General features: G+C 34.1%; 1 protein-coding gene across 3 annotated transcripts in view; it reads right to left on the bottom strand.

The window, feature by feature from the left end:
• Positions 1-11,575, bottom strand: part of LOC122630664 (ecdysone receptor-like) — a 40,260-nt gene extending 28,685 nt beyond the window's left edge. For 2 of the 3 annotated variants that reach the window (XM_043815428.1, XM_043815429.1), the window contains exon 1: positions 10,861-11,575. In XM_043815428.1, coding sequence (XP_043671363.1) covers positions 10,861-11,392 — 532 coding nt within the window. In that variant the 5' untranslated portion in view covers positions 11,393-11,575. The remainder of the gene's footprint in view (positions 1-10,860) is intronic. The other variant, XM_043815427.1, reaches the window with a different exon arrangement.
• Between the last annotated feature and the right edge of the window lie 13,425 nt (positions 11,576-25,000).

The raw sequence follows: 25,000 nt of genomic DNA, 5'->3' as shown, positions 1-25,000 counted from the left end.
TAAAGGGAAGACATGTCTCTTACGTTGAAATAATCAGACAAATATACTCTCTCTCTTTCGAAATTTCAATCCCTTTCTTTCTGTCTTTCTTATTGTTTCTTTCTTTCTTTTTCTTTTTTTTTTCTTTCTTCTTCATTTTACCCTTTAAACAAGGTTTTAACAAGTATGTTCGCATTTTAATTTTAATAATTTAATATGCGAATAATAAATTGTTAAGTAACTATGAAAGAAAAAGATTTGATTTCGTAACGTTAGAACAAAGAACCATGACGATACTCCTTTTTTTTCCTTTCTAACTCGATCTTTTCTTTTTAGACGGAAGTCACATCGTTAGTGTTACCCTACATGCTATGTATATGTCTGTGTGTGTGTGTGTGTATAATATAATACCAATACGCAAGTCGACGTGAATCAAAGTTAAGTGGAAGAAATAAGAGAGGTAGAAAAGTCATCTGCCTGTTTTGCATCAAGCTAACGTAACGTGTTTGTGCCTATCTATCTATCTATCTATCTATCATCTATCGATGAAGAGAAACGATCGTTGCAAAATATCTATTTATAATCGCGACACGTAGTTATCACGTAACGCAAAAATATTATACCGTTCGACGATTAAACCGTTCTTCGATTTGTAATTATCGACAAAGGGATACATTTCTAATTGAATTTCGCTCTCTAATCTAAGGACAGGTATTAGAGACTACGAAGGATATAATTAACTAGAAAAACGATCATATGTCCCGATAAATTGAAAATTAATTGGGCCGATCATTCAGAAAATGATCTGTGATATTGAATCATTGAAGAAATTATTCAAGGACATACTTGTTTTCATATTATTCGTCATTCTTATTATTTTTTTTATAATGCATTCGTGAAAGATAATTGATCTTTTTCTTTTCTGATCGGCTCTGTTAATTATTGAAAAAATAATTTTTAAATAATACTTTAACGTAATCTATATAAAAAATATTATTATTATTATTATTATTATTATTACTATTACTATTATTATTATTATTGTTATTATTATTATTCTAAGTGAAATCTTAAAAGATCTCCAAACAAATAATACATGATTTAGATCGATCTTCATGATCATCGATCTCGAACGGTGATCCATCTTATTAGAGATTAAAGATAAAAAAATATTTCTTCTTTTATTTCTTATTTTTTATTTCTTTTTTTCAAAAAATTTGTTGACTCGTTAACTTCGTGAAAACAATTTCACAAAGCGAATGTACTTCTTAAATCCTTGGGACGATTAATTGATTCTAATCATAATTTTAAATCGTCGGACCAAAGGAACAAAAACGAAAAAAAAAAGAAAAAGGAAAAGAAAAGAAAATTAAAAAAAAAAAAACAAACAAACAAACAAAAAAGGAGAGGAAAGAAAGAAAGAAAGAAAGAAAGAAAGAAAAAAAGAAAGAAAGAAAGGAACAATCTTCGGGATGATTGTTTGAAAAAAAGATTTTTTAAAAGAGTCGCGATTCGGATTATCTTTCATCACTTTTAAAGATTTTCAAATCTGAATGACAAGAAAGAGGATATAAAGAAAGAGAGAAGAAAAGGATTTACGTAAGAAAGAAAGAGAGAGAGGGGGGGGGGAGGGAGGAAGAAAGAGAGAGATAAAAAAATACGATGGAAATTAAAGGGGAGAAAGAAAAATGGAAAATGGGGAACAAAAAGCTTGGTGACGTCACATTTGCGTCTCATCTCGACTTGATTCGAAGTAGAAAAAGGAAAAAGGAAGAAAAAGAGAGAAAGAGGGGGGGGAGAGAGAGAGAGAGAGAGAGAGAGAGAGAACGATAAAAGGAAGAGGAAGAAACGACGCACTCTAGCCGAGGCACCGTATGTTCTGGAAATCGCTATTAATATTCATAATACACTCTCATTTACTTTGATTTTACTTTCTTATCCCCCGACATCTTGTGGCTGAAGTTAATGGAGAGTAGCAATTAAAAATGAGACGGTTGAAGTATCCCTACTGAGATTCTTTAAAGTATGAATAACAGAGAGAGAGAGAGAGAGAGAGAGAGAGAGAGAGAGAGAGACGAAAAGAGAGAGGGTTAGAAAGAAAGAAAGAGAGAGAGAGAGAGAGAGAGAGATTATAATGAAAGAGGAGAACAAAAATGGTGGAATAGGCAGCAACATTCCATAGTTGATATTCTTTCTCTTTCTTTTAGCAACTAAAATGAAATAAATGTCATTAAAAAAAAAAAAAAAGGAAAGAAAGAAAGAAAGAAAGAAAATATTTAAGTATTTAAATACATCGTTGTTATTGTTGTTGTTGAAACTTGGACTTTTCTCGATTTTTAATATCACAAGCATATAAAACACATACGCAATCAATCGATCGACTTTTATATGCTAATCATTATCTTATAGAATACAACCAATTACTACTACTACTACTACTACTACTACTACTACTACTACTACTACTGCTGCTGCTGCTGCTGCTGCTACATTATGACTATATTTAGGTCTGTCCTTCTTTACCATCTCTCCTATTTCTTTCTTTTTTTTTTTTTTATTATTATTATTATTGTATAAATCGTTAAGGAGACATGGAAATTTCTACGAGAGAAAAGGCTTTTGATTTTTATATATTACTGTTATACTCATTCGAGTGACACATTCGAGACAAGTAATAATACCAATTGTGTGTCTGTATTTATATTTATTAACTAAAAGGTAAAAGAAGCTTTGCTCTACATCTATTATGTGATAAAAACATACTTGATTGCATTATTAGTAATTTAAAGACATATGTATTATCGTATCAAAGAATTTGATATCGATCGTAAATGAACGCAATATCTCTTAATAAACGCAAAAGCAAATACGAACCATGTAATATATACTGCGAGTAACACGAATTTTTTTCTCGTCGACTATAGAAAAAGAATAAAATAAAATACAAAAAAAAAAAAAAGATAAAACAAAATATGCCGCGTAAATTTAATTAGAAATATCAGGTCATCCAAAAAAAAATAAAAAAAAGAGAGAGAGAAAAAAATTTCCAGTAAGAATTTAATACCGATCACCGACAAACAACATATTTTAATTATTTTTCCAAAAATAAATGCAAATCGTATACTTAAGTAAGTACTTAGTTACTTATTTACCGTAATAGAAATTTTCTCTCGTCAATTTCGAGGATAAAAATACTGCGTGAATTTAATTAGAATTAGGTCATTTGGAAATATATCCAGAATTTTATATCGGTCGGTATAATTTTAATTAGATAATAACAAATATAAGATAAAAATAGTCAAAAACGTTTGATATTATTATTGTTATTATTATTATTATTATTATTATTATTATTATTATTATTATTATTATTATTATTATTATTATTATTATTATTATATGAACGAAAATACCATGCGATTTGATTAGTAACGATTTAGTTACTTTGCATAAGAATTTGATATCGATCGTCCATTAGACGCCATCTTTTAATTAAACAATAACAAATAGAAATCACATAAATAATTACAACTAATAGAAACTTTTCCTATTGCTTCGAAAATGAAAATACTGATTCAATTACAAGTAATTTCGAAACGTTTACTATAAATATTTCATATCGATTCTCTGCAACCCAGACGCAATTATTTTAATTACACAAAAACAAATAGAAATCAACTATCAATAAAAAAATTTTCTTCATTGTTACGAGCAGTAATTACGAAACATTACATCGATAAAAATTTTGACATCGTTCCTTCGCCATCGTAAGAAGCCGTCATTTAATGACTCCAAAAAAAAAAAAAGGAAAAAAAAAAGATAAATACGAATTATGTGTCAATTTTAAATAAACAGTAACAAAAATGATACCCTCCACTTTCGTAGATTTTCAAAGGCGAATATACTCCATTATTAAATCACAAGTAATTTCCAAATATTTTCATAACAATTTCCTATCGATCGATCCGCAGATCTGACGTCCATCATTTTAATTACACTACACAAATACGAATATCACCTGAAATATCACTTGAAATTAATAAGAAATTTCTCTTATTGCCTCGAATATGAAAATACTGATTGAATTCGAAGTAATTACGAAACCTTACAAGAAAGTAGATATACACGAATCGTCCACCATCTTTTAATTACACACGCATAAAAAAAGAACGAAAAAAAAAGAATACAAATCTAACAAAAATAAATTCTCGTAATCCTTCGATCATGACAATATCGAATTAATATTAAAACAATTTAATATTAACTTTTCCTTCATATAACAATTATAGATATAATTAACTAGCTCCTTCATATAACAATATAGATCGTTCAAAGACGCCATCTTAATTTTTTCATAACCTATAAGAAACCATGATTGCGGTCTTCAAAATGAAACCGAAAGAAGAATTACTTGGTTGGTAGGAAAAAGTGGTTGGAGGGAGGGACCAATAAGAGACGACTTATAAGTAACATGATATCGTCGAATGAATATGCGAAAAAGTACATATGTCGTAAATAGCTATGTACGAAGAGATACTAGCGAAAGAAGGTATCCAACGTTCGGAGGAAGGTGGGGGAAGGAGGTTGATGTGACTAGAGGAGGGAGGAGACGAAGAGGGACACAGTGTTGTTGTAACGTGATATGAGACCCTGACCTTGACAAAGGGACACGTGAAAATGATATTGTGGCGATGTTAAGAAGAGGAGGATGCATAATCTACATATACATATGTATATGTATATATAGATAAATACATAGATGTACGTAGTAGAGAGCGTATGCAGCATAATCGATGGGAAACACGGCATCCGGCGACGGTAGCGTTGCTACGTATACACAACTATGGCGGACGATAGAGAAAGAGAGAGAGAAAGAGAGAGAGAAAGAGAGAGAGAGAGAGAGAGAGAGAGAGAGAGAATGGAGATATACGCGCATCGCGCCAATTAAGCCATTAAATGCGTCGACCATTACAGTTTTACCATATATATTTGTCTCTCTCTCTCTATCTCTCTCTCTCTCTCTCTCTCTCTCTCACTCTTATTCTCTCTTCTTTTTTCTATCTCTTTTTCTTCTATTATTCTTCTCTTTTTCATTTTAAAGGTTATAAACGTTTCAATGCGCAAAGCAACATACATAGATATATATATATATATGTGTATATATATATATATACTATAAATGCATACATACGTACATGAGAATAGGCCTTGTGCATGGACAGAGCGAGAAAGGGGGAGGGAGAAATAGAGAGAGAGAGAGAGAGAGAGAGAGAGAGAGAGAGAGAGAGAGAGAGAGAGAGAGAGAGAGAGAGAGAGAGAGAGAGAGAGAGAGAGAGAGAGAGAGAGAGAGAGTGGTCCGAAGTAATTAAATAACGGGGTCAGTAAGGTCGATAATTAAATGGCATAGGGGAAATAACGAGGTGTATATGATATAATTATTCTGTGTACTTACGTGTATATATGACCGTACGAATTTACGAACTTATGAACGAACGAACGAACGAATGATGAAAAATTAATTTTTATTGGTTATAAAAAAAAAAAAAAAAGAAAGAAAGAAGAAATTTCGTATAAAAGAATTATACGAATGCATTCGCCCTTTTCTATATTTCTAGAGATTTCTCTGCGCGTTTGAGCTCGTTTCAGACCAATGAAAAGATGGAAAGAGAGAAAGAGAGAGAGAGAGAGAGAGAGAGAGAGAGAGAGAGAGAGAGAGAGAGAGAGAGAGAAAGTGAAACAAAGAAGAAGGAATGCGATTCGATCGTAATAAAACGCGAATAGAGGCGCGTTCGATCATCGAAAAGTAAGGGATAATACTGATGACGCCATCTTAGCAAAATATTTACCTTAGCCGTAGACATAATATATTATTTCACATAATTATGTCCGATCAATATTCGAATAAGAATTAGACATCTCCCCGTATTCCCCACCCTTCCGAAAATAAATGTATATTAAAACATGTATAATTCTTAAAGTTCATAGGTGATTTTAAAAATACATTATTCTTTTTTTTCGAGATTTTTTGAACTTTCCAGTTGGTAGCCTGGTAGTTTAACGAGTTAGGCTCGTAGTTTTATAAATGAAAAAAGAAAAAAATAAAAAAATAAAAAGAAGAAAAATTAGGCGAAAAGATCGCGAACAAGTGTAATTTATTTGTATAATCGTCTACGAATTAGTGGACCTCTCATTATCTAGGGATTTTTCTTTATCCGTATGTTTTTATCATTATTCATTTGTATTTTATATTCCTATATATAAAATACATATATTTACATATATAGATATATAATATATAAATAAAATAATATAAAAATAAAATATATATTTTATTTTTCGCTCGATCTTCACAACAGAAGTGAATATATATTATACACACACATATATATATATAAATATATAAATATATATAAATATATAAAATATAATCGAAGAGAAAATCGAAAGAGCATCGTACTCGAAGCATGTATCCGGAACTCGAACGACTACGGTAAGAGATCGTCGACCGTATTTCCAGGAAAAAAAAAGAAAGAGAGAGAGAGAGAGAGAGAGAGACACAGAGAGGGGAGGGGGACACAAAGAATTTCTTCAAAGGGATTCTAACAAAGATTTTCCGACTCTGGTGAAGAAAAGGGCGTGGTTGTTACAGAAGGAAATAGGATCGAAGGTCCGAAAAAATCCTTTCAACTTTGGTACCACAGTACTAACAAAGAAACTGGACCTTAGAGAGAGACTTTTAAAAGTAACGGACCAAACCATCGATACATTCTAATAATCTAGATTTTCTAAAATTTGATATGTTTTTTTAAAATTTCGATAGTTCATTTGATCGATATGATTATATATATATATATATCATGTTTCTTTCTCTCTTTTTTTTGTTCAACGTGTCTATTTTCGAACGTCACTATCTCGATTTAACTCGATTCGCGTTCGCTTTCAAATGTTGCGATCGACTCGAACCTCAAAAACTCGATTTTTGTATCGAACGGATTACACGATATTGGATTGCGTAATTTCTTGCAACACGGTGCAATAAACTTTTCTTTTTTTCTCTTTTATCGCTCTCTCTCTCTCTCTCTCTCTCTCTCTCTCTCTCTCTCTCTCTCTCTCTCTCTCTCTCTCTCTCTCTCTCTCTCTCTCTCTTTCTCTATATATGTATGTGTATGTGTGTGTGTGTTTTTCTGTTGTTATATGTTTTATTTTATCTGATAAATAAGGGAAAGGTGTGTATATGTATGTGTGTAGACACACATATATATAAAAGATAAAAATTCAACGTTTCGTTAGAAAGATAATTTTTTTATTGTCCGGAATAAAAATTTAATAAAATTATTATTACTAGCAATTAAGTCACGAAGTAAAACCACAAAACCGTTTCTGATCCTCTGATCAATGTTCAGAAAGCGTGAGTTGTACGAAGTCACCTTAGAGAGAAAGAGAAAAAGAAATAGAAAGATAGAGAGAGAGCGAGAAAGAAAAAGAGAAATATATATATATATATATATATATATATATATATATATGAGAGGCGGACACCAAGTTCTGTTTAATGTCGTCTCTTGTTTATTAAATTTCGACGATCGCTTAAGGAGAAAAAAAGAAAAATAAAGAAAGAAAATAAAAAAAAAAAAAGAAAAAGAAAAAGAAAACAAAAAGAAAAAGAAGAGAACGTTCGACAAATTCGGCAAGAAATTCGTCCTAACTAAAGTTATCGTTGATTTCAATGTCTAGAAACACACAAAGAGAATTCTTAAATATATATATATAAATATATAAATATATATATACATACATACATACATACATACATTCATACAAACAAAACAAGAGAAGAGTTTGTGATTTTGAAGATGTAAACGACGACTACGGACAACGAACGAAGAGAAAAAATCGTTCGAACGATTTCGAAAAATTAAATGAAAAAATGTTGAGTTTAATATTACCCATACATACACTTATATATATATATATATATATATATATATATATATATCTTAATCGAATACCAGAAAATTAACACGTAATCGACAAAGTTATTTTCATCGAAAATCGATCGTGCAAAACGACATTAAACACGTACAAAGCATACTTGTACTGTGGTCGCGTTCAAATTTGACGAACACGGGTATTATAATAACGATGTCATAGAATGCATTTATAAATATATTACGCTTATATAAAATTTCTTTTGTTTATTTATTACGTTAATCGAACGATCAACGATTGAACGAAAACTTTCTTAAATTTTATTCCTTTCTTTTGATTTTTAATCGCTTCGCGAAAAAATTTGACGATATATATATATATATATATATATATATATATATATATATGTGCGTACGCATGTGTGTGTGTGTGTTCGTAGATTAAAAAAAATTCGTGGAAATTTCAGTGAGCGATGAACCAACCGGGAAATTTTGTCGAGGATGACAAACAAGTCAGTGATTCTCTTCATTCTGCTAAAACGATTGAGAATCACTATAAAAAAAATTTTTTTAATAAAAATAAAACGATAGACGACAAGTAAACGTTGAAAAATTAGGATTCGGTTTTTGAAGAAAAAAATAAAATAAAATAAAATAAAAGATCTTTTAAGCGATGTCGACGTCATCGATTGATCTTTTTTTTTTCTTTTCCCTTTTATTTATTTTTTTTTTCCTTTTTAATCGTACGCAATAAGTTGGAAATTGATTATAATTAGAGACTTCTAATTAAGAACATTAGCCGTTCGTGTATCCTCAAGGGAATGCTTTTTCTTCATCGAAAAAGCTAAAACGAGAGACCGAGTCGGAGAACTCGGAGATTTACTTATGTACTCTTATCTCACTCGATATTCTCATTCTCGTTTCTTTATTTTTCTTTTTTTTCTCGTTCTCTTTTTTCTTTTTCTTTTTGCAAAGCCAACTGGTATCAAAGAATTTGTATTGGAATAAGTATCGCTCTTCGTTAAGCAAGAACCAGGGCTGTATTTAGACGTAGGCGATGTGAGCTGATGATCTCACGTTTTTAATTTATTTATTTATTTTTTTGTTACGGACGACACGAAAGAAAAAAAAAATAAATAAATAAATGAATAAATAAATAAATAAATAAAGGAACAAATATTTAATACGTTTCTTATAATCAAGATCGGCAAAGAAAAACTTTTTCTCTTTTCTTCAAGTATTTTTTTTACTTCGAATTTCGATCATTTTTTTATATTTTTTTTTTTTCCTTACAAATGCAAATATATTCGTATTATACATATACACATATATATATGCACGTACGTGCAATATGTTGACTTTTATTTTTAATAATTAAATATATATATATATATGTAGTAGTAGTAGTATATATATATGTATGTATATATATATATATATATATATATATATATATATATATATATGATGTACGTCTGGGGCCTCCAAATGTACAAACGCGGCCCTGACAGAAACGTTTTATAAACGAGAAAGGAAAAAAGAAAGAAAGAGAAAGAGAGATAGAAAGACATTGAAAGAGAGAGAGGAGAAAGAGACAGAGAGAGACAGAGAGAGAGAGAGAGAGAGAAAGAGAGAGAGAGAGAGAAATGGTTTTAATAGTTGGAAGATCGAAGATAACGTCGAGGTTTAATTCCCCCATTAAGAATCGTTTCGATTCGAGATCAAATTGGTAGGTCGTGCGCACGTGCATGCGTCTCTTTGCATATATGTATATGTATTTTCGCGTTCGTAATATTAAACGATTATATCCTACTACTACTACTACTACTACTACTACTACTACTACTACTACTACTGCTGCTGCTGCTACTACTATTTCTACTAACTCCAATCTTCGACGATTACAACCAGAGAACTTCTATCAGAGAAATTCTACGCGAAAATTGCTGCGTTTCGAGATCTATCGATTTTTTCTGGGCGCTACAATTTTTTTACCGGGACCGAAAAAAAAAAAACAAGAAAAAAATGAAGGTTCGTAGAGAGAAAGAGAAAGAAAGAAAGATGTTACTACTATTTTTTTTACGAAAAAAAAAAAAAGAAAAGAAATGAAAGTTCAAGAAAAAAGAAAGAAAAAATACGCGCACGCTCTATGAGAAATAAAATTTCTCTTTGATGCGCGTAAAATGAACGAGATATTTTTTTCTTATTTTTTTTTTTTTTTTTTTTAATTATTTAATTTCGACACCAGACACGATCGCAAAAAAACTTTCCAAAACCAATGATCGATAGATCGGATCGATAACGCGAGAAATTTCGCCTGCTCATCCTTCGATACGTATGCACGTTGCACATATATGTACGTACTTGTGTATATATTTATTTATTTATGTATACGTTAAGTCGAAATATGGCGTTTCACTTTCCATTAACGGTAAAGCTTAACGAACAATTTCATAAACCGATTTTGTCTTTCGACTTTTACCATTACTACGCTTTTTATTATCGTCTTCGTCGTCAACAACAACGCGAAGATTCGACTCTTCCACTCCAGCTGTAACATCATGGTAGAACGCACTCTTTCTCTCTCTCTGTTACCCATAGAAACGATGCTCTCGAACGTCTGACGTCATTGACCGATATTCGACAAACATTCCGTACACTTTATTATTTTCGTTAACAGACAGAAGACGATTTAAACGAAGAAGTATATATTTCTATTACCTCCTCACCTTCTCATCCCCACCCAAACGCCCTCAAAAAAAAAAAAAAAAAAAAAATAATAATAATAAAAACCCCCCAAAGAAATCGGAAAAGAGAAAAAAAATGAAAAAGAAAAAAAAACGAAAAAAGAAAAAAGAAAAACCAACAAAGAATTCATCCCCAGAGAAACGAGTAATATTAACAGTAGATAATAGTAAATAATACTATTAGATAGTAGAGATAGATACAATACCTTCGAGGGTAGGTTGAAACGGTGACGCGGGATGATCGTTGGTAGCTATGAGTATACTACCGGTACTGGTAGTGGTAGGTGCTGCAACAACCGTGCTAGTCCTACTGTACTGATCGATCGTAGTCGTAGCGGTAGCAGTAGTCGTCGTGGTTTGTTGCTGTTGAGTCTGTTGTAATCCACGATGAAGATCGAGGTCCCAAAGTTGAAGATCCTCGTGATTGGTGGATCGAACAGGGCCAGTTCCAATAACAACGGCTGCGGTAGCAGTAGCAGTGGTGGCTGAGACAACGACGTTGTTTGTACTTTCTGGTGTACCAGGACGAAAATTTGTAGGTGGTGGTGAAAGTACGCCGCTGCTGGATACCTCGGGACAGGATTCTTGAAGATGATGATGATGATGGTGATGGTGATGATGGTGATGATGATGGTGACCACTGGTACCGGTAGACGAGGACGAATGTTGTCTACCATTACCACCACCCCATCTTCTTCTAACACCCGCAACTGGTACCCTTGGAACGGTTTGTAACATTTCCGAAACGATTCCAGTTTCCTGTTCCTCTTTGATCTTATCCAATAGTAGGACTTCGTCCTGTAGCCTCCCGTCCAGCGACTCTTCCTCCCCTACGTCGCCTACTACGGCTACGCCTACGCCTACTACGCCGAGACCACCACCACCACCACCACCACCACCACCACCACCACCACCACCACTACTACCACCGCTAATCCCGCCACCCCCGCCGCCAACACCGCCACTTCCAATCCCAATCCCAACCCCAACACCCTCCTCCTCCTCCTCCAACCCCTTACGTGTCCTCGGCTCCACCGTATCAATTTTTGTCGAACTTTAAAGCTCGAGAAAAGTTCCGGCCGTCCTCTGACAATAGGACGGCCTTGAAAATCGTACTATTATTTCGTCACCTTCCGCAATGACAAGCCCTTTTTTCTTTTTATTTTCTTCTGTTTCTTCTTCTTCTTCTTCTTCTTCTTTTTCTTCGGCTCTTATCCTTTTTTTCTTTTCAACTCGATCACCTTTTTCTTCTTCTTCTTCTTCTTCTTCTTCACTCACTCACTCACTCACTCAACTCCACCACCTTCTCCACCACAACCACTTCTTCCTTTTCTTCCTCCTTTCTTTTTCTTTTTCTTTTTCTTTTTCCTCCTCCTCCTCCTCTTCTTCTTCTTCTTCTTCTTCTTCTTCTTCTTCTTCTTCCTCCTCCTCCACCTCTTCCACTTTCCCCCTTTCTACACTATCGTATATTATATATATCTCTCTCACTCTTTTCCCGAACAAAGCAGCAATTCGTTGTCAGGAGTCTCGATCGACTATCCAACTTGAAATTCTTCTCATCTTTCCCTTTTGCTCCCTTTATTTATCCAACAGTCCTTCCTCCTCTCGCGATCTTTCTTATTTTCTCCTTTTCTTCCGTATATACACACACGCATATAAATACATGCACATGTACGGAAAGGACGATTTAAATAATATCGAGTAATATTATTAAGAGACGGAGGAAAAAAAAGAAAATTTGAGGAAATAAAAAAACGAGATTCGTTGGATTCGAATCTTAATTCCTTCTTTTCTTCCTTCTTTCTTCGTTCGTTCGTTCGCTCACACACTCTCTCTCTCTCTCTCTTTCCTTCTCTCTATCTATTTATCTATCTATCTATCTATCTATCTATGTTCTCCGCGGTCGTGGCTAATGGCGCTCGCCGTCGAGTCGCGGTGTGTCGGTCATCGAGGAAACGGGGTCACGATCGCGCAAAAGGGAACGCGCGCCGCCCGTGAGAGAGCGAACGAAACGGTGTGTGTCCGTGTGTATATATATGTGTCTGCTGCTGTACGTGAGAGTGAGCGAGCGAGTGAATAACTGTGTGTGTGTGTGTATATATATATATAGAGAGAGAGAGAGAAAGAGACACTACTACAGAAGTCGTGAGCCGGCGGCTGCTGTACTGTCTCTGCTGAATCGAGTTCAAGCGATACAAAATCCTCAAGAACACACAAGTACAATAGGTCGAAAAACAATTTTCTTCTTCAATCTTTTTTTTAACCTTGTATTTTTATCTTGATTTTTATCTTGTAAATAAGGAAAGATCTATCTCCCACGATCTATATATAATCTCTCTTTCCTTCTTCGTTCGTCCTTATTTCTTCTTTTCTTTTCCAAATTATTATCTTTTTTTATCTTTAGCGACTCTAAATATCCTTTTCTTCTTAATTCATCTATTAATCATTTCCTGTATTATCTTCCTTTTAATTCTTCTCTTTTTATTTTTTCTCGCTCTTTTCTCGACGTGTTCTTGCTTTTAGAATCCTTCCTTCCATGTACGTACGTACGTATGTATGTACGTCTCTATCTGTCTATACACGTATACGTACAGATATACATATATACATATATGTGTGTGTATGTGTACTTCCTTGGTGGCCTTCGAGAGTAACGCTCGATTCTCGTATCGAGGTCAGGTCCAGCCTCTCCCTCTTGTACAACACACACGTACACATATACGCACGGAGTCCTCCCTCCTCCCACACCTACACACTCACACACAGATAGATAGTTGGAGAGAGAGTGAGAGAGAGAGATACACAGAGACGAACTCTCTCTCTCTCTCTCACGCACACATATGGTACAACACTCTCTCACACAAACACATACACACACACACGTAACCGAATCAAAGTACTCTTCTATTGGTTCGCTCTACTTTCGCGATATATATCTTTCTCTCTCTCTCTTTCTATCTTCCGTCCGAAAAAAGAACAAATTCTTAGTAGTAGTCGTGTCTTCTCTACTTCTTCTACTTCTTCTTCTTCTTCTTCTTCTTCTTCTTCTTCTTCTTCTCCTTCTTCTATTTCAACAACGAGATATATACATTTATATATATATATATATTTTTTTTATATCTTCCTTCTCTTTCTTCCGCAAGGAAACCACCACAACCAACAACACCACCACCACCACCACTATGGTAATATCCAACGTAATAGAAAACAACGACGAATGCGATCAATCAATCGGAATTAATATTCCTTTTGATTAACGCGATTTAAAGGCAACGAGGACACGTGCGAATAAGATTCTCTCTCTCTCTCTCTCTCTCTCTCTCTCTTTCTCTCTTTCTCTCTCTTTTTATTCTTTTTCTCTCTTGTGTTTTATTTCTCGCACACAAAATTATAAATATATATCTATACAATATATATATATATATATTCGTGTGCGTGTGTGTGTGTGTGTATTTGTGTGCGCGTAAATCTTATTTATAATTGTAGGACATTGAGAGAGAAAATACATACACACGTATACACCGAGAGAGACACACGCGAAGTCACGAGTTTGATCTCTCTCTCTCTCTCTCTCTCTTTCCTTCTTTCTGTCAGTTCGTCTATCTTCTTGTGCTTTTATTTATGCGCACGCAGAGAGATTTCCGTGTAATTTCTTTTCTAGAGAAAAGAGACAAAAAATTAAGGACGTACGGAAAGAAGGAGAGATTGAGAAAGGAAAGAAAGGAAGGAGAAAAGTTCTTTCAGGATTAGCTTTCTAACGTCGAAAATTCAGAAACGATTACAGTGAGAAAAAAGAGAGAGAGAGAGAGAGAGAGTCAGTGATCGAGTATAATCATAATACACGGTCGCACAATCGGAGAGAAGCGCGCGAGCGCTCACCCATATACACACACACAAAAAAAAGAGAGAAAAAGAGAGAGAGAGAGAGAGAGAGAGAGAGAGAGAGAGAGAGAGAGAGAACGAGAAAAAGAATGATAAGGATGCGTACGTAAAAAAATATTCTCTCCTCGCGCGCCCGTTGGTGGGTGGATAATAATATTGTTATACGAAGGGGACTTAAGTTGAAGCAATTAATAACGTCTCTCTATCTTTTCGCGTATATCGAACTTCGTGTGTTTCGGCGAGATATATATATATATATATATATATATATATGTATATATATAATATGTATTATAATATAACAGGGGAACAGATCGAAACGAAAATGGCAGGTGAACGCGCGAGACCCCGCACGATCTATACGAAGCGACACCGTAGACGGTCCGCCACTGACTAAAGTCGAGCGAGCAAACGACGCTCCGACGAGCCACCGAGAGAGCCAGCCAGCCAGCGTACCCCCACCACTTACCTTACTCTCCGCCAATCGCGCGAGCCGTCTTGTCGAAACTTTCACTGTCGACGCGCACCCTGCGCCGCAGGGTGCCACTCTTCTCTATCTCTATCTCTCTCCTTCTCCTTCTCCCTCTCCCTCTCTCTTTCTCTCTCTCTCTCTCTCTCTCTCTCTCTCTCTCTCTCTCTCTCTCTCTCTCCATGTACCTGCCTGCCTGCCTGCCTGCCTGGCTGGCTCGCTTGCCTGGCTCGCTTGCCTGCCTGCTTGCTTGCTTGCTTGCCTGTGTGTCTGCTGCCTGCATGCTTGCCTGCCAAGCGAAACCTCGCTACTTCTCTTTCTTTATTTCTTTCTTTATTTCCTACTTACTACTCTCTATCTTTCTCGATTTTGCTTCCTACCGAATTTCTGTATCTCTCTTTCCTTTTTTTTTCTTTCTTGCTTTCTTTATTGTACTCGTCGTTTTATATTCTCCTCTCTCTCTCTCTCTTTTTTTCGTTCATTCTCTTTTCTTCTCTTTTCTTCTTTTTTCTTCTCTTTTCTTTTTTTTTTCTTTTCTTTTCTCGCTCTCTTTCTCTCGCACGCGCATACGCGATGATGACAACGAACGCGAGACACGTCCCCTACCTCTCCTTCTTCTTCTTCTTCTTCTGGTTCCACTGGGATTCGACGAAAAACCTTCCGACTCCTTTTTCTTCGTAAAAGGTACAAGAAAAAGAACGTTTCGACAACCCGAGGAAACAATTTTGATTCTTACCTTCGGCGTATCTTCGAATTTTACCCTCGGTGTACCCCCGACGTTTAGCTCTTTCCGTTTCCAACATTCGAGGAAATAGAGCTACCTGATTTTTATGTTCCTTTCATGTTACAGAAAGAGACAATGGTAGTGGAGGCTATATTATCGTTCGAGTGTAACGAGAACGCGAACTTACATTTTTCTTCTTCTTCTCTCTCTCTCTCTCTCTCTCTCTCTCTCTCTCTCTCTCGTTCTTTCTGTCTATCTTTCCTTTCCTTTTTTTCTTTTTCTTCCTTTTCTTTTTCTTCTTTTTCGAGCTTTATCTCCACGAAAGAATGTCATCTACGTTATCCCATCCACGAATATCATCCGACAATATGGCGCATGTACGTTGTGTGTTCTTTCTCTCTTATACGTTACACTCTTTATTCTTCCCCAATCGACGATCGAAATAACGATAACAGTAAAAAAAAAAAAAGAAAAAAAAAAGAAATGAAAAAAAATAAAGGAAAAGAGAAAAGACAAAACGAAACGAAACGAAACGAAACAAAACTGATGGATTCGTGGAAACAACAATACGTAACGATTCCTCTTCGTTAAATTCATACATACACACACACACACACACACGGATACAATTTCCGCGAGAACAATTTTCCTTCGCACATTTCTTCTCTTAGATAAGTACTTGCTTACTTACTTACTTACTTACTTACTTACTTACTTACTTACTTACTTACTTACTTACTTACTTACTTACATACGTATTATCATATGTATGTATTATCACGACAAATGTGTTTTAATCATTGCACATGACCTTTGTCGTCGACCTTATATTGTTGCACTTTTATCATAAAAGAGAATAAATACCTTTTGAAACTACGTGACGATAAATAATAATAATAATAATAATAATAATAATAATAATAATAATAATAATAATAATAATAATAATAATAGTTTTCTTCCTTTTGTTCTTTTCTATTCTTTTTTCTTTTTTTTTCCCCGTTCATACTCATCTCGACCCTAACCTTTTATCTCTTACGTCACGAGTAACCTCTGAGAAATTTCATTCGGAATCCATCGACGTGTTAATAAAAATAAAAAAAATATATATATGTATTGGCGCATCTTCGTAATTTTACAAAAAAAAAAGAAAGGAAAAATAAAAAGTAAAAAAAAAAAAAGAAAATTCTGTAATCTAAATTCTGATCCTTCAATTTTCTCGTTCGTTAAGGAAGAAATACATTAAGGAATAGATACGCGACGCCATTTTATTGCGCGCAATATTGGCGGGCGATACGAAAATGTATTATATATAATTATTATAGACATTGTTATTTCTTAATGCGTTTGCGCCGTAGATAATGATATCTAATATAAAACGTCAACGTAATTTCGTCGTCGTATCGAAAAGTTTTCTTTAGAGCAGTGACCTAAAAAACAATCAAACGAAGAAAGATGTATACGTACGTATCAAGAGACACATGCATACATACGTACGTATATATATTACGTACATACGTAAACGTATTAAGATTCGAATCAGTGGTTCTCATCCTAACAATTATAACACATACAATATCAAATTGACAAAAAAGATCCGTCCGATTTTCGAGCTTCCTGACTCGGTGAATCTTTAGAAAGAAATAAAAAGAAAAAAAAAAAAAAAAAAAAAAAAAAAAAAAAAAAAAAAAAAAAAAAAAATGTTCAAAATTCTTAACCTCGACGTGAGGAGAAAACGAAGAATAGAAAAAAAAAATCGAAAACCTAGAAAAAGAAGAAAAAAAAAGAAAGAAGAAGAAGAAGAAGATTATTTCCTAGATCGTAATATACATACATAAGTGTCTACATCTCTCAGTTCGCGTTTGCACTCGTCTAATGACGTCGACGGCTCGGCTATTTCGGTTTACAGGGTTGAAAGGAAAGAGCAAAGATGCAGGGATGTGCTTTTTCCGTGGTTGCTTCGAGATAAATCGAGAGAGAAAGAGAGGGAGAGAGAGAAAGAGAGAGAGAGAGGGTTTGCTTGCTATCCTGTCGATGACGTCATCCACCTGTTACACCCCGAGCGTACACGAGAGCAATCCCCCCACCAGTACTACCACTAACGTGAACGCTACCATTTCACTGAACGTCCTCGAAACTTTGCGTGGAGAATTGCGACGACACTTACGTACATATATATACATCCATATACAAATAATACACGAATGCATGCGTACATTGAATACATACCTATAATACATATATATACGTATATGCAAATTTATACGTAAACATGAAAAATGAATCTGTATATCGTGAGAAAATGCAATTAATTTATTCATGTATGTATATATATGTATGTACGAGTGTATAGATATAAATGTAATAGTACGTATAACGTTTTATCCATAGCCTGAGCTGCTATCGTCAGCAAGAGGGGTAGGACATAGATGATAACCAAGGTGGAAATAGTAGTACTCTGATGGTACTGGTTTAGTAGTGTGGTGGTGGTGGTATTGATGGTGGTGGTAATGGTGGTGGTGGTGGAGTAGTAGTAGAGGGGGTGGTGGTGGTGGTGGTGGTGGTGGTGGTGGTGGTGGTGGTGGTGGTGGTAGTGGTGGTAATGGTAGTGGTGGGTCATGGCCAGAGAAACGAGGACGACCCTCGATGTTCCCGGCGAGCCTGGAAGAGAGCGACCGGGCTAAATTCCAAATGTCCTGCACACGACGTTGAGACGATAGAGGAGCGAGTGCTACCCCTTTTGAAAGATATTTCAAAGAATTTCAAGACGAATTATCTCGTTTTTCTTCATTTCTCGCACCATTTATATACCAACTTTCTTTTCTCAGAGTATCCTTTTTTTTATATTTATACACATTTCTATCCGATTTCTTTTAAATGCGGTTAATACCGAGTCGAAAATTTAGATCGGTATTGTTTCTTTATTTATTATATCTTTGTATCTTTTACATTTATTTATACCCTTTTTCATTCCTTTATTTCTTACATCTACTTGTATCTTTTTTATTTATTCTTTTTCTCTTGTATTATATCATTTCGTTATTAAGAGACGTGAATGGAAAAAATAATCTTTGTCATAGGCGAGGAGATCGATGCTCCTGTAATTCTTTTTTCTTTCTTTTTTTTTTTCTTTATCTCTCCCTCTCTCTCTATCTCTTCCTTGGCACGCGTCAACTCCATAAAATGCGCTTAGAAGATTACGTAGCAAATGGATCTCGGAAAAAGGAAAAAAATATAGAATAGGAGCGTAAACGTGTAAATAATTGTACGTGCATGCTTGTACGTGGATACGTACGTCTGTGTGCGTGCGTACGTGTTTTTACAAGTACGTGAGTACCTACTTACGTCGGTCGTGTAACGTAACTCATATGGTACGAAGGATCAAGGCACGCGCGTCGCGATACCGATCTAATATCTTACTATAATAAAACGTTATTTTCGAACGTCTCGCGGCGTGACGCGCGTTACTAGTTGCAAATATAAACTTGAACTTGTTTTTTTTTTTTTCTCTATTCTTCATCTTTTTTTTTTCCCCCATTCTTTATAGAAAAGACGAGCAATGTGATATTTTTAGTAACGCTAGATCCTTTTATGGAGGATAAAAATGACTACAAAATGACTATGAGGTAAAGACTTTGTGTTTTTACTTTAATTTATATAAAAAAGAAACGGAAAAAAAGTTGCTATGTTTAAAATAATACCCTCCTCCTCCCTCCCCACTCCACTTTTTCCTCCTAAAAAGAAAAGGAAAAAGAAAATGGAAAGGTAAGAATTCGTCCCCATTTTCTTTTTCTTTTTTTCTTTTTTTTTTTTTTCTTACGTTTCCCCGTTTTCAAATAGTCCCATTTTGTTCGAAGGAAAAGAAAGTTACTGCGTTTGAAAAAAAAAAAGCGACGAATTCTTTTTCTTTTTCTTTTTTTTTTTTTTTTTTTTTTTTTTGATTTTATTTGAACATAGAAACATTTCGTTAAAGATGAGAAAAAAGGGGGAAAGAAAAAAAAAACGGAAGGGATGAAATCATAATTTTTTTTTGTTCTTTTTTATCGCTCCCCTTTCCTTCCACCCCGCATTATACGTTTCGATTTCCAAACGAAATGATCGATGTTTGACTTTATTTTTCAAACGTTACATGCCTCACTCGATAAATCGAGCTATTATCGAGCAGGTCATAAACGTCGAATATCAAAGTGTAACTTTCGTATATAGCGGTCTACGCTCTAATTGACCTCGCACAGTTTAAACTTCGAAACTATGCAGGTAATAAACTACACGCTTGGAGATTAATTGTTTCTACGTTGTTGTGTCAAGTTGGGAAAATCGGGAAAGGGATTATCGTGGGAAGTTGACTTTCATAGAAGGTGTGATCTAATGTTAGAAAAGAATAGCAAATGTCTGGTGTATTTATCGTCTTATGAGCATCATCTTTCAAAATCAAAAAATAATATCTTATCCTTCGATTATTATTCTTTAGAATTAAAAAAATAAAAAAATAAATAGTGAAAGGTCGACAAACTCGTACTAGAAATTCCAACCTCTCTTTTTTTTTCTTTTTTTTTTTCTTCTCTTTTCGTTGCAGCAGCTTTTAATAATCTATATCTGCGAGTTTCAAATTTCTTTAGGAAATAATATGTTCAACACCCTCTCAATATAATAGTAGTAGTAATAGTAGTAATAGTTTGAACGATCCTGAATACGATAGTCCTCCGATACCTTTAAATACAGTAGTCCAACGATTCTGAAATGCAGTGACCCAACCACCCTTAACACAGTAGTCCAATGGCCTGAATACAATAGTAATCGCCCAACAGCCCTTAACACGGTAGTCCAATGTCCTCCTCACACACAGTAGTCGTCGTCATTCGACATCGTTAACACATCCTATTCCAAGTACCCAAATTCCCAATTCCAGTTTCCCCATAATCCTTAAATGGCTAGATAGATTCATTCATTCGTTCATTCGTTCGGTCATTCATTCATTCATACGTTCGTTTGCTCATTCATTCGCACATTCATTCATACGTTCAATTCATTCGTTTAACGAACACACTTGTTTAATCCCTCGTATTACATTCGTTATTTACACGAATTCTATCTGTCCTATCTATTTTTCTACGATACGTTGGACCTTATAATAATGTATATATTTCATTTATTATTAAATTGTTAAAAATTACGAAGTTTATTTTATTATTAATAATTGTTATTAAATTCATTTAATATATATATATATATATTTATATTAATTCGTAAAATTCATATTAATAAAATTTATTTAATGTATATATATATATATATATTAATTTAAATAAATTCACTTAAATATACATTTGAATGTTAATTACTTGTTATTTAATATTTACTTTTACTTAATTGATATTTAAACCAATTAATTATACCAGTCTTTAATTCTTTATTTAGTCTAATAAAATTCTCTACTTTTCACAAAGATTCTAACGAAATCGTACGACCACAATATAACGGGGTAATAAGAAATTAATAATTAATCTTAGAGACGATAAACTTTTTTCCTTGAGATTCTTTCTTTCTTTCTTTTCTTTACTTTTCTTATCTTTTCTTTTCGTTTTTATTTTACAAAGGACAAGTACACCGCCGTAGAAGAATTATTTGTAAAAAGAACGGAAGAGTCAAGGTGGAAATCGTAGTTGAACATACATAAGTATCACCTATTATAGGTAGGATGCCAAGCGTGACTAATGACGCGGGGCCGTAAAAAGAACCTAACACGTTGTGCCAGGAATTCATTCAGAGAAGTTTTACGCATTAGACTCGATCCAATCAGGTGTACGGGGCGGCGTTTCGTAGATAGGGAGACGCGGGAGGAAAAGGGGAAGAAAAAAAAGGGAGCAGGAGTAATTGTATTTTAATATCCACCGAATCAAGGTCATGCGTTACGTCCACTCATTATAATATACATATTTTTATTGTTTCTTTCTCGTCGGCGCGCGCGGGAATATAAAACAGAAAGACAGAAAGAAAAAAAAAAAGAAAAAAGATAACAGAAAGAAAAAGAGAAGAAAAAAAAAAATAGAAAGATAGAAAGCAAGCGAAAAACGAACAAAAAAGCAAAGAAAAAGTAATACAGAGAATAATAATAAAAAGAGTAATAACAATACTAACAACAAGAACAACAACAATAACGACAATAATAATAATAATAATAATAATAAATAATAATAATAATAATAAAAAAATCTACAAGTAAATTTCCTGGCAAAGGCCGATTGTGCAATGGTATGACCGAGTGTCAAGAGCACGAGAGCCAACTTCTCTCATGATTTTTCTATGAACGTGTATTAGTGTGTAATAACTTGTGTGAAGTGCAGCTATATCGGACCTGCGCGTATAAACACACACGTACATCTTCTTATACGCACGCACATACACACACACACATGCGCCCGACTGCACGCAAACGCACACATATTATACCATGTACGCACGAAAGCATACATACGCAACGTATGCATATATACATTCGTACATACACATGTTCGCGTACGGTATGCATTTATAAATGATTCGTGTATATATACGCGTTCCGTGTGAACGTACGCGCGCACTCGAACGTCTCGTTAGTAACATTATCGGTGACTAACGACTGCCATCTCGTCAAGGTCTTCTCGCCTCTCGGATGATGCACCACCTCACCCTACCCCACTCTCTTCCTCTCTCTGTCTCTCTCTTTCTCTTTCTCTTTCTCTCTCTTTCTCGCTATGCACGTCCATCAGGCAGCAGCCTCGTACATACGTTCCTTTTTCATCCCACTCGACGTTCTATTTCTCTCTATTCGCTTGGAATAGATTGTTAGTTCGAAAGAAATAGATTTTTTTTATCGGCATGTCTTTTCTGTCATTTACGAGTGCACGTTTCGTTATACGTACGTGTATACGCGTGTATATTCGTAGATACGAAATTCGTTACATATAAGTGTGTGTGTGTGTGTGTGTTGGGGTGTGAATGTATTTATGTATATATATATATATATATAATTTTTTTTTCTTGTTATTTGTCGAGAATATATAATTTATTCGTATTAATCCATCATGAAAGAATATGATTATTCATTCATGCACGTGGTAGATATATTTCTTTCGATTTTGCTTTTTTTCCGATGAAAAAATTGCAATTTGGTTTTCTTCCAGTATTTTTTGTTTTTGTTTTGATTTTCGTCCCTGTTTTCGTTGGTCTCTTTCCATTGGCAACAACATAAATTCTCTTGTTAGTTTCCGTTTTTCCGACAATTGGACAGTTAAACGCAAAGGATGCAACAACGGTATTATCGTTCCTCGACATCCGGTCCTGTGTTTCGGTATTTTATCGATAGATTTACATATTTCTATTTTCATTTTTTGTTTTCTTTTTTTTTTTTCTAGTTCTTCTTCTTCTTTTTCTTTCTTCTTGCTTCTCCTTTTTACGAATTTTTTTCCTTTTCGTTTCGCGAGAATGCAATATATTGTACGCGTAATTGCTGACTTTTTTTTTCTTTTTTTTTTTTTTTTTTTTTTTTAACGAGTCACAGAAAGGACACTGTGAATAATAAAAAATTGTGAAAATAACGTAAACGAACGGGTAGAGCGAAATACGACAAATATTTGAGATTCATTTTTTTTTAAATGTTTATGACCGCAAAAAGATATGAAATGAAAAAAAAAAAAAAACAAAGAAAGAAAAAAAAAAAGGAACATACGGGAGAAGACAAAAACCAAAAAATAGAAACGAACGAAAAAATAAAAAGAAAAAAAAAAGAAGAAACAAATGTGAATTTTGCAGTTGAACGACTGTAATAAATTTTAATAGTATCCGCGAGGACGATGAATGGTAATTGAAGAATATTACTCTTTTATTTTTTCACTGTCATTTTGTTTCTCTTTTAAATATTTTTTTAAAAATTCTACTTTACATTTTTAATCTCTGAAAGTATTGCGGTATCAGAAAAAAAATATATATACGTATATATACACATAAAAAATAATAAAATAATATAAAAATTCCATGAGAATATCTATATACATACGTAGATAAATATATACACGAAAGGCCATTATTATATCATGGTCGAACGTATTGCACTCACTCGATCGCACTTATCTCACATTTCTGTCGCCCACAATCGTCCGCGAATCGTATTTTACAATGTCACACATGGCGTCAGAACGTCATTTCGCATTACTCAGTCGGTAATAACGCTCGGTTTTCCACGATTTTAGAATCGCTAAAATATCTACCTCTTTCTCTCTCTCTCTCTCTCTTTTTCACATATATATATACAGACGTCCGTCCTTGTTTCACTAATTTACTTGCTTATCCGTCCATCTGCATTCGTCATTTCTCGTATTTGCTTCAACATCTTTGATTATACGTATGTATATGTATTCGCGCGTGCACATACACATATGTATATATATATATGTATATATATATATGTATATATGTTTAACACATGTGCGAGGTTATCGGCTGCGTTCTCGAGCAAAACGATATTCCTGGAAAGAAACCGCGATGACTCATTTTTGGCAGTCTCGCCTGTTACTCCGAGGTTCATTCGCATCAATTCGTTTATATGCAACATAAATATATATATATATATATTATATGTAATAGCATAAACATAAATTTATATATATACGTAGATGCATTTGTAAAGTTCATAACTTAACAAAGAATACATATTTTCTTTGGATATTCGATCTGATGTAGGAATTGCTTTTGCATTTATATTGTTCATATATCTACACATACACACACACACACACACATATATATGCATATATAGTTTGAATATATAAATGTGAGAAGAGTGGACGTAACATACCTCTTATGGAGCTAGGTCCAACGATCCGTTATTTACACAATTTCTGCATTATAATCGAGTGATTTCGAGTACTTTGAGAGAGGATGTATCGTTACAAGGTCGAGTTAATGCACGAGGAAACATAACACGTGGCCAAGGATCAAACATGCAGTTAAGTTACTTAGAAAGAGAAAAAGAGAGAGGGATAGAGAAAGAGAGACTTGTCCTATCCTAATGGAACGTTAACAAGAATTAATATCTTCGTCACAGTAGTCACTAAAGTTTTGTTAGTTGTTTTCTTAAAAGAAGAATATCTTTAAATACGTATTGATAATTATCGATAATTATTGTACATAATGCCAAGTGTTTTTACGTCGATTCAGTTACCAGAATATGTACGCGATAAGTACATAACATCGAGTACATAATACATAATAATATTTAATCAAAAAAAAAAAA

This window comes from Vespula pensylvanica, chromosome 7 (genome assembly GCF_014466175.1).
Source record: "Vespula pensylvanica isolate Volc-1 chromosome 7, ASM1446617v1, whole genome shotgun sequence".
Lineage (NCBI taxonomy): Eukaryota > Metazoa > Arthropoda > Insecta > Hymenoptera > Vespidae > Vespula > Vespula pensylvanica.
This window is presented reverse-complemented; position numbering and strand designations above follow the sequence as displayed.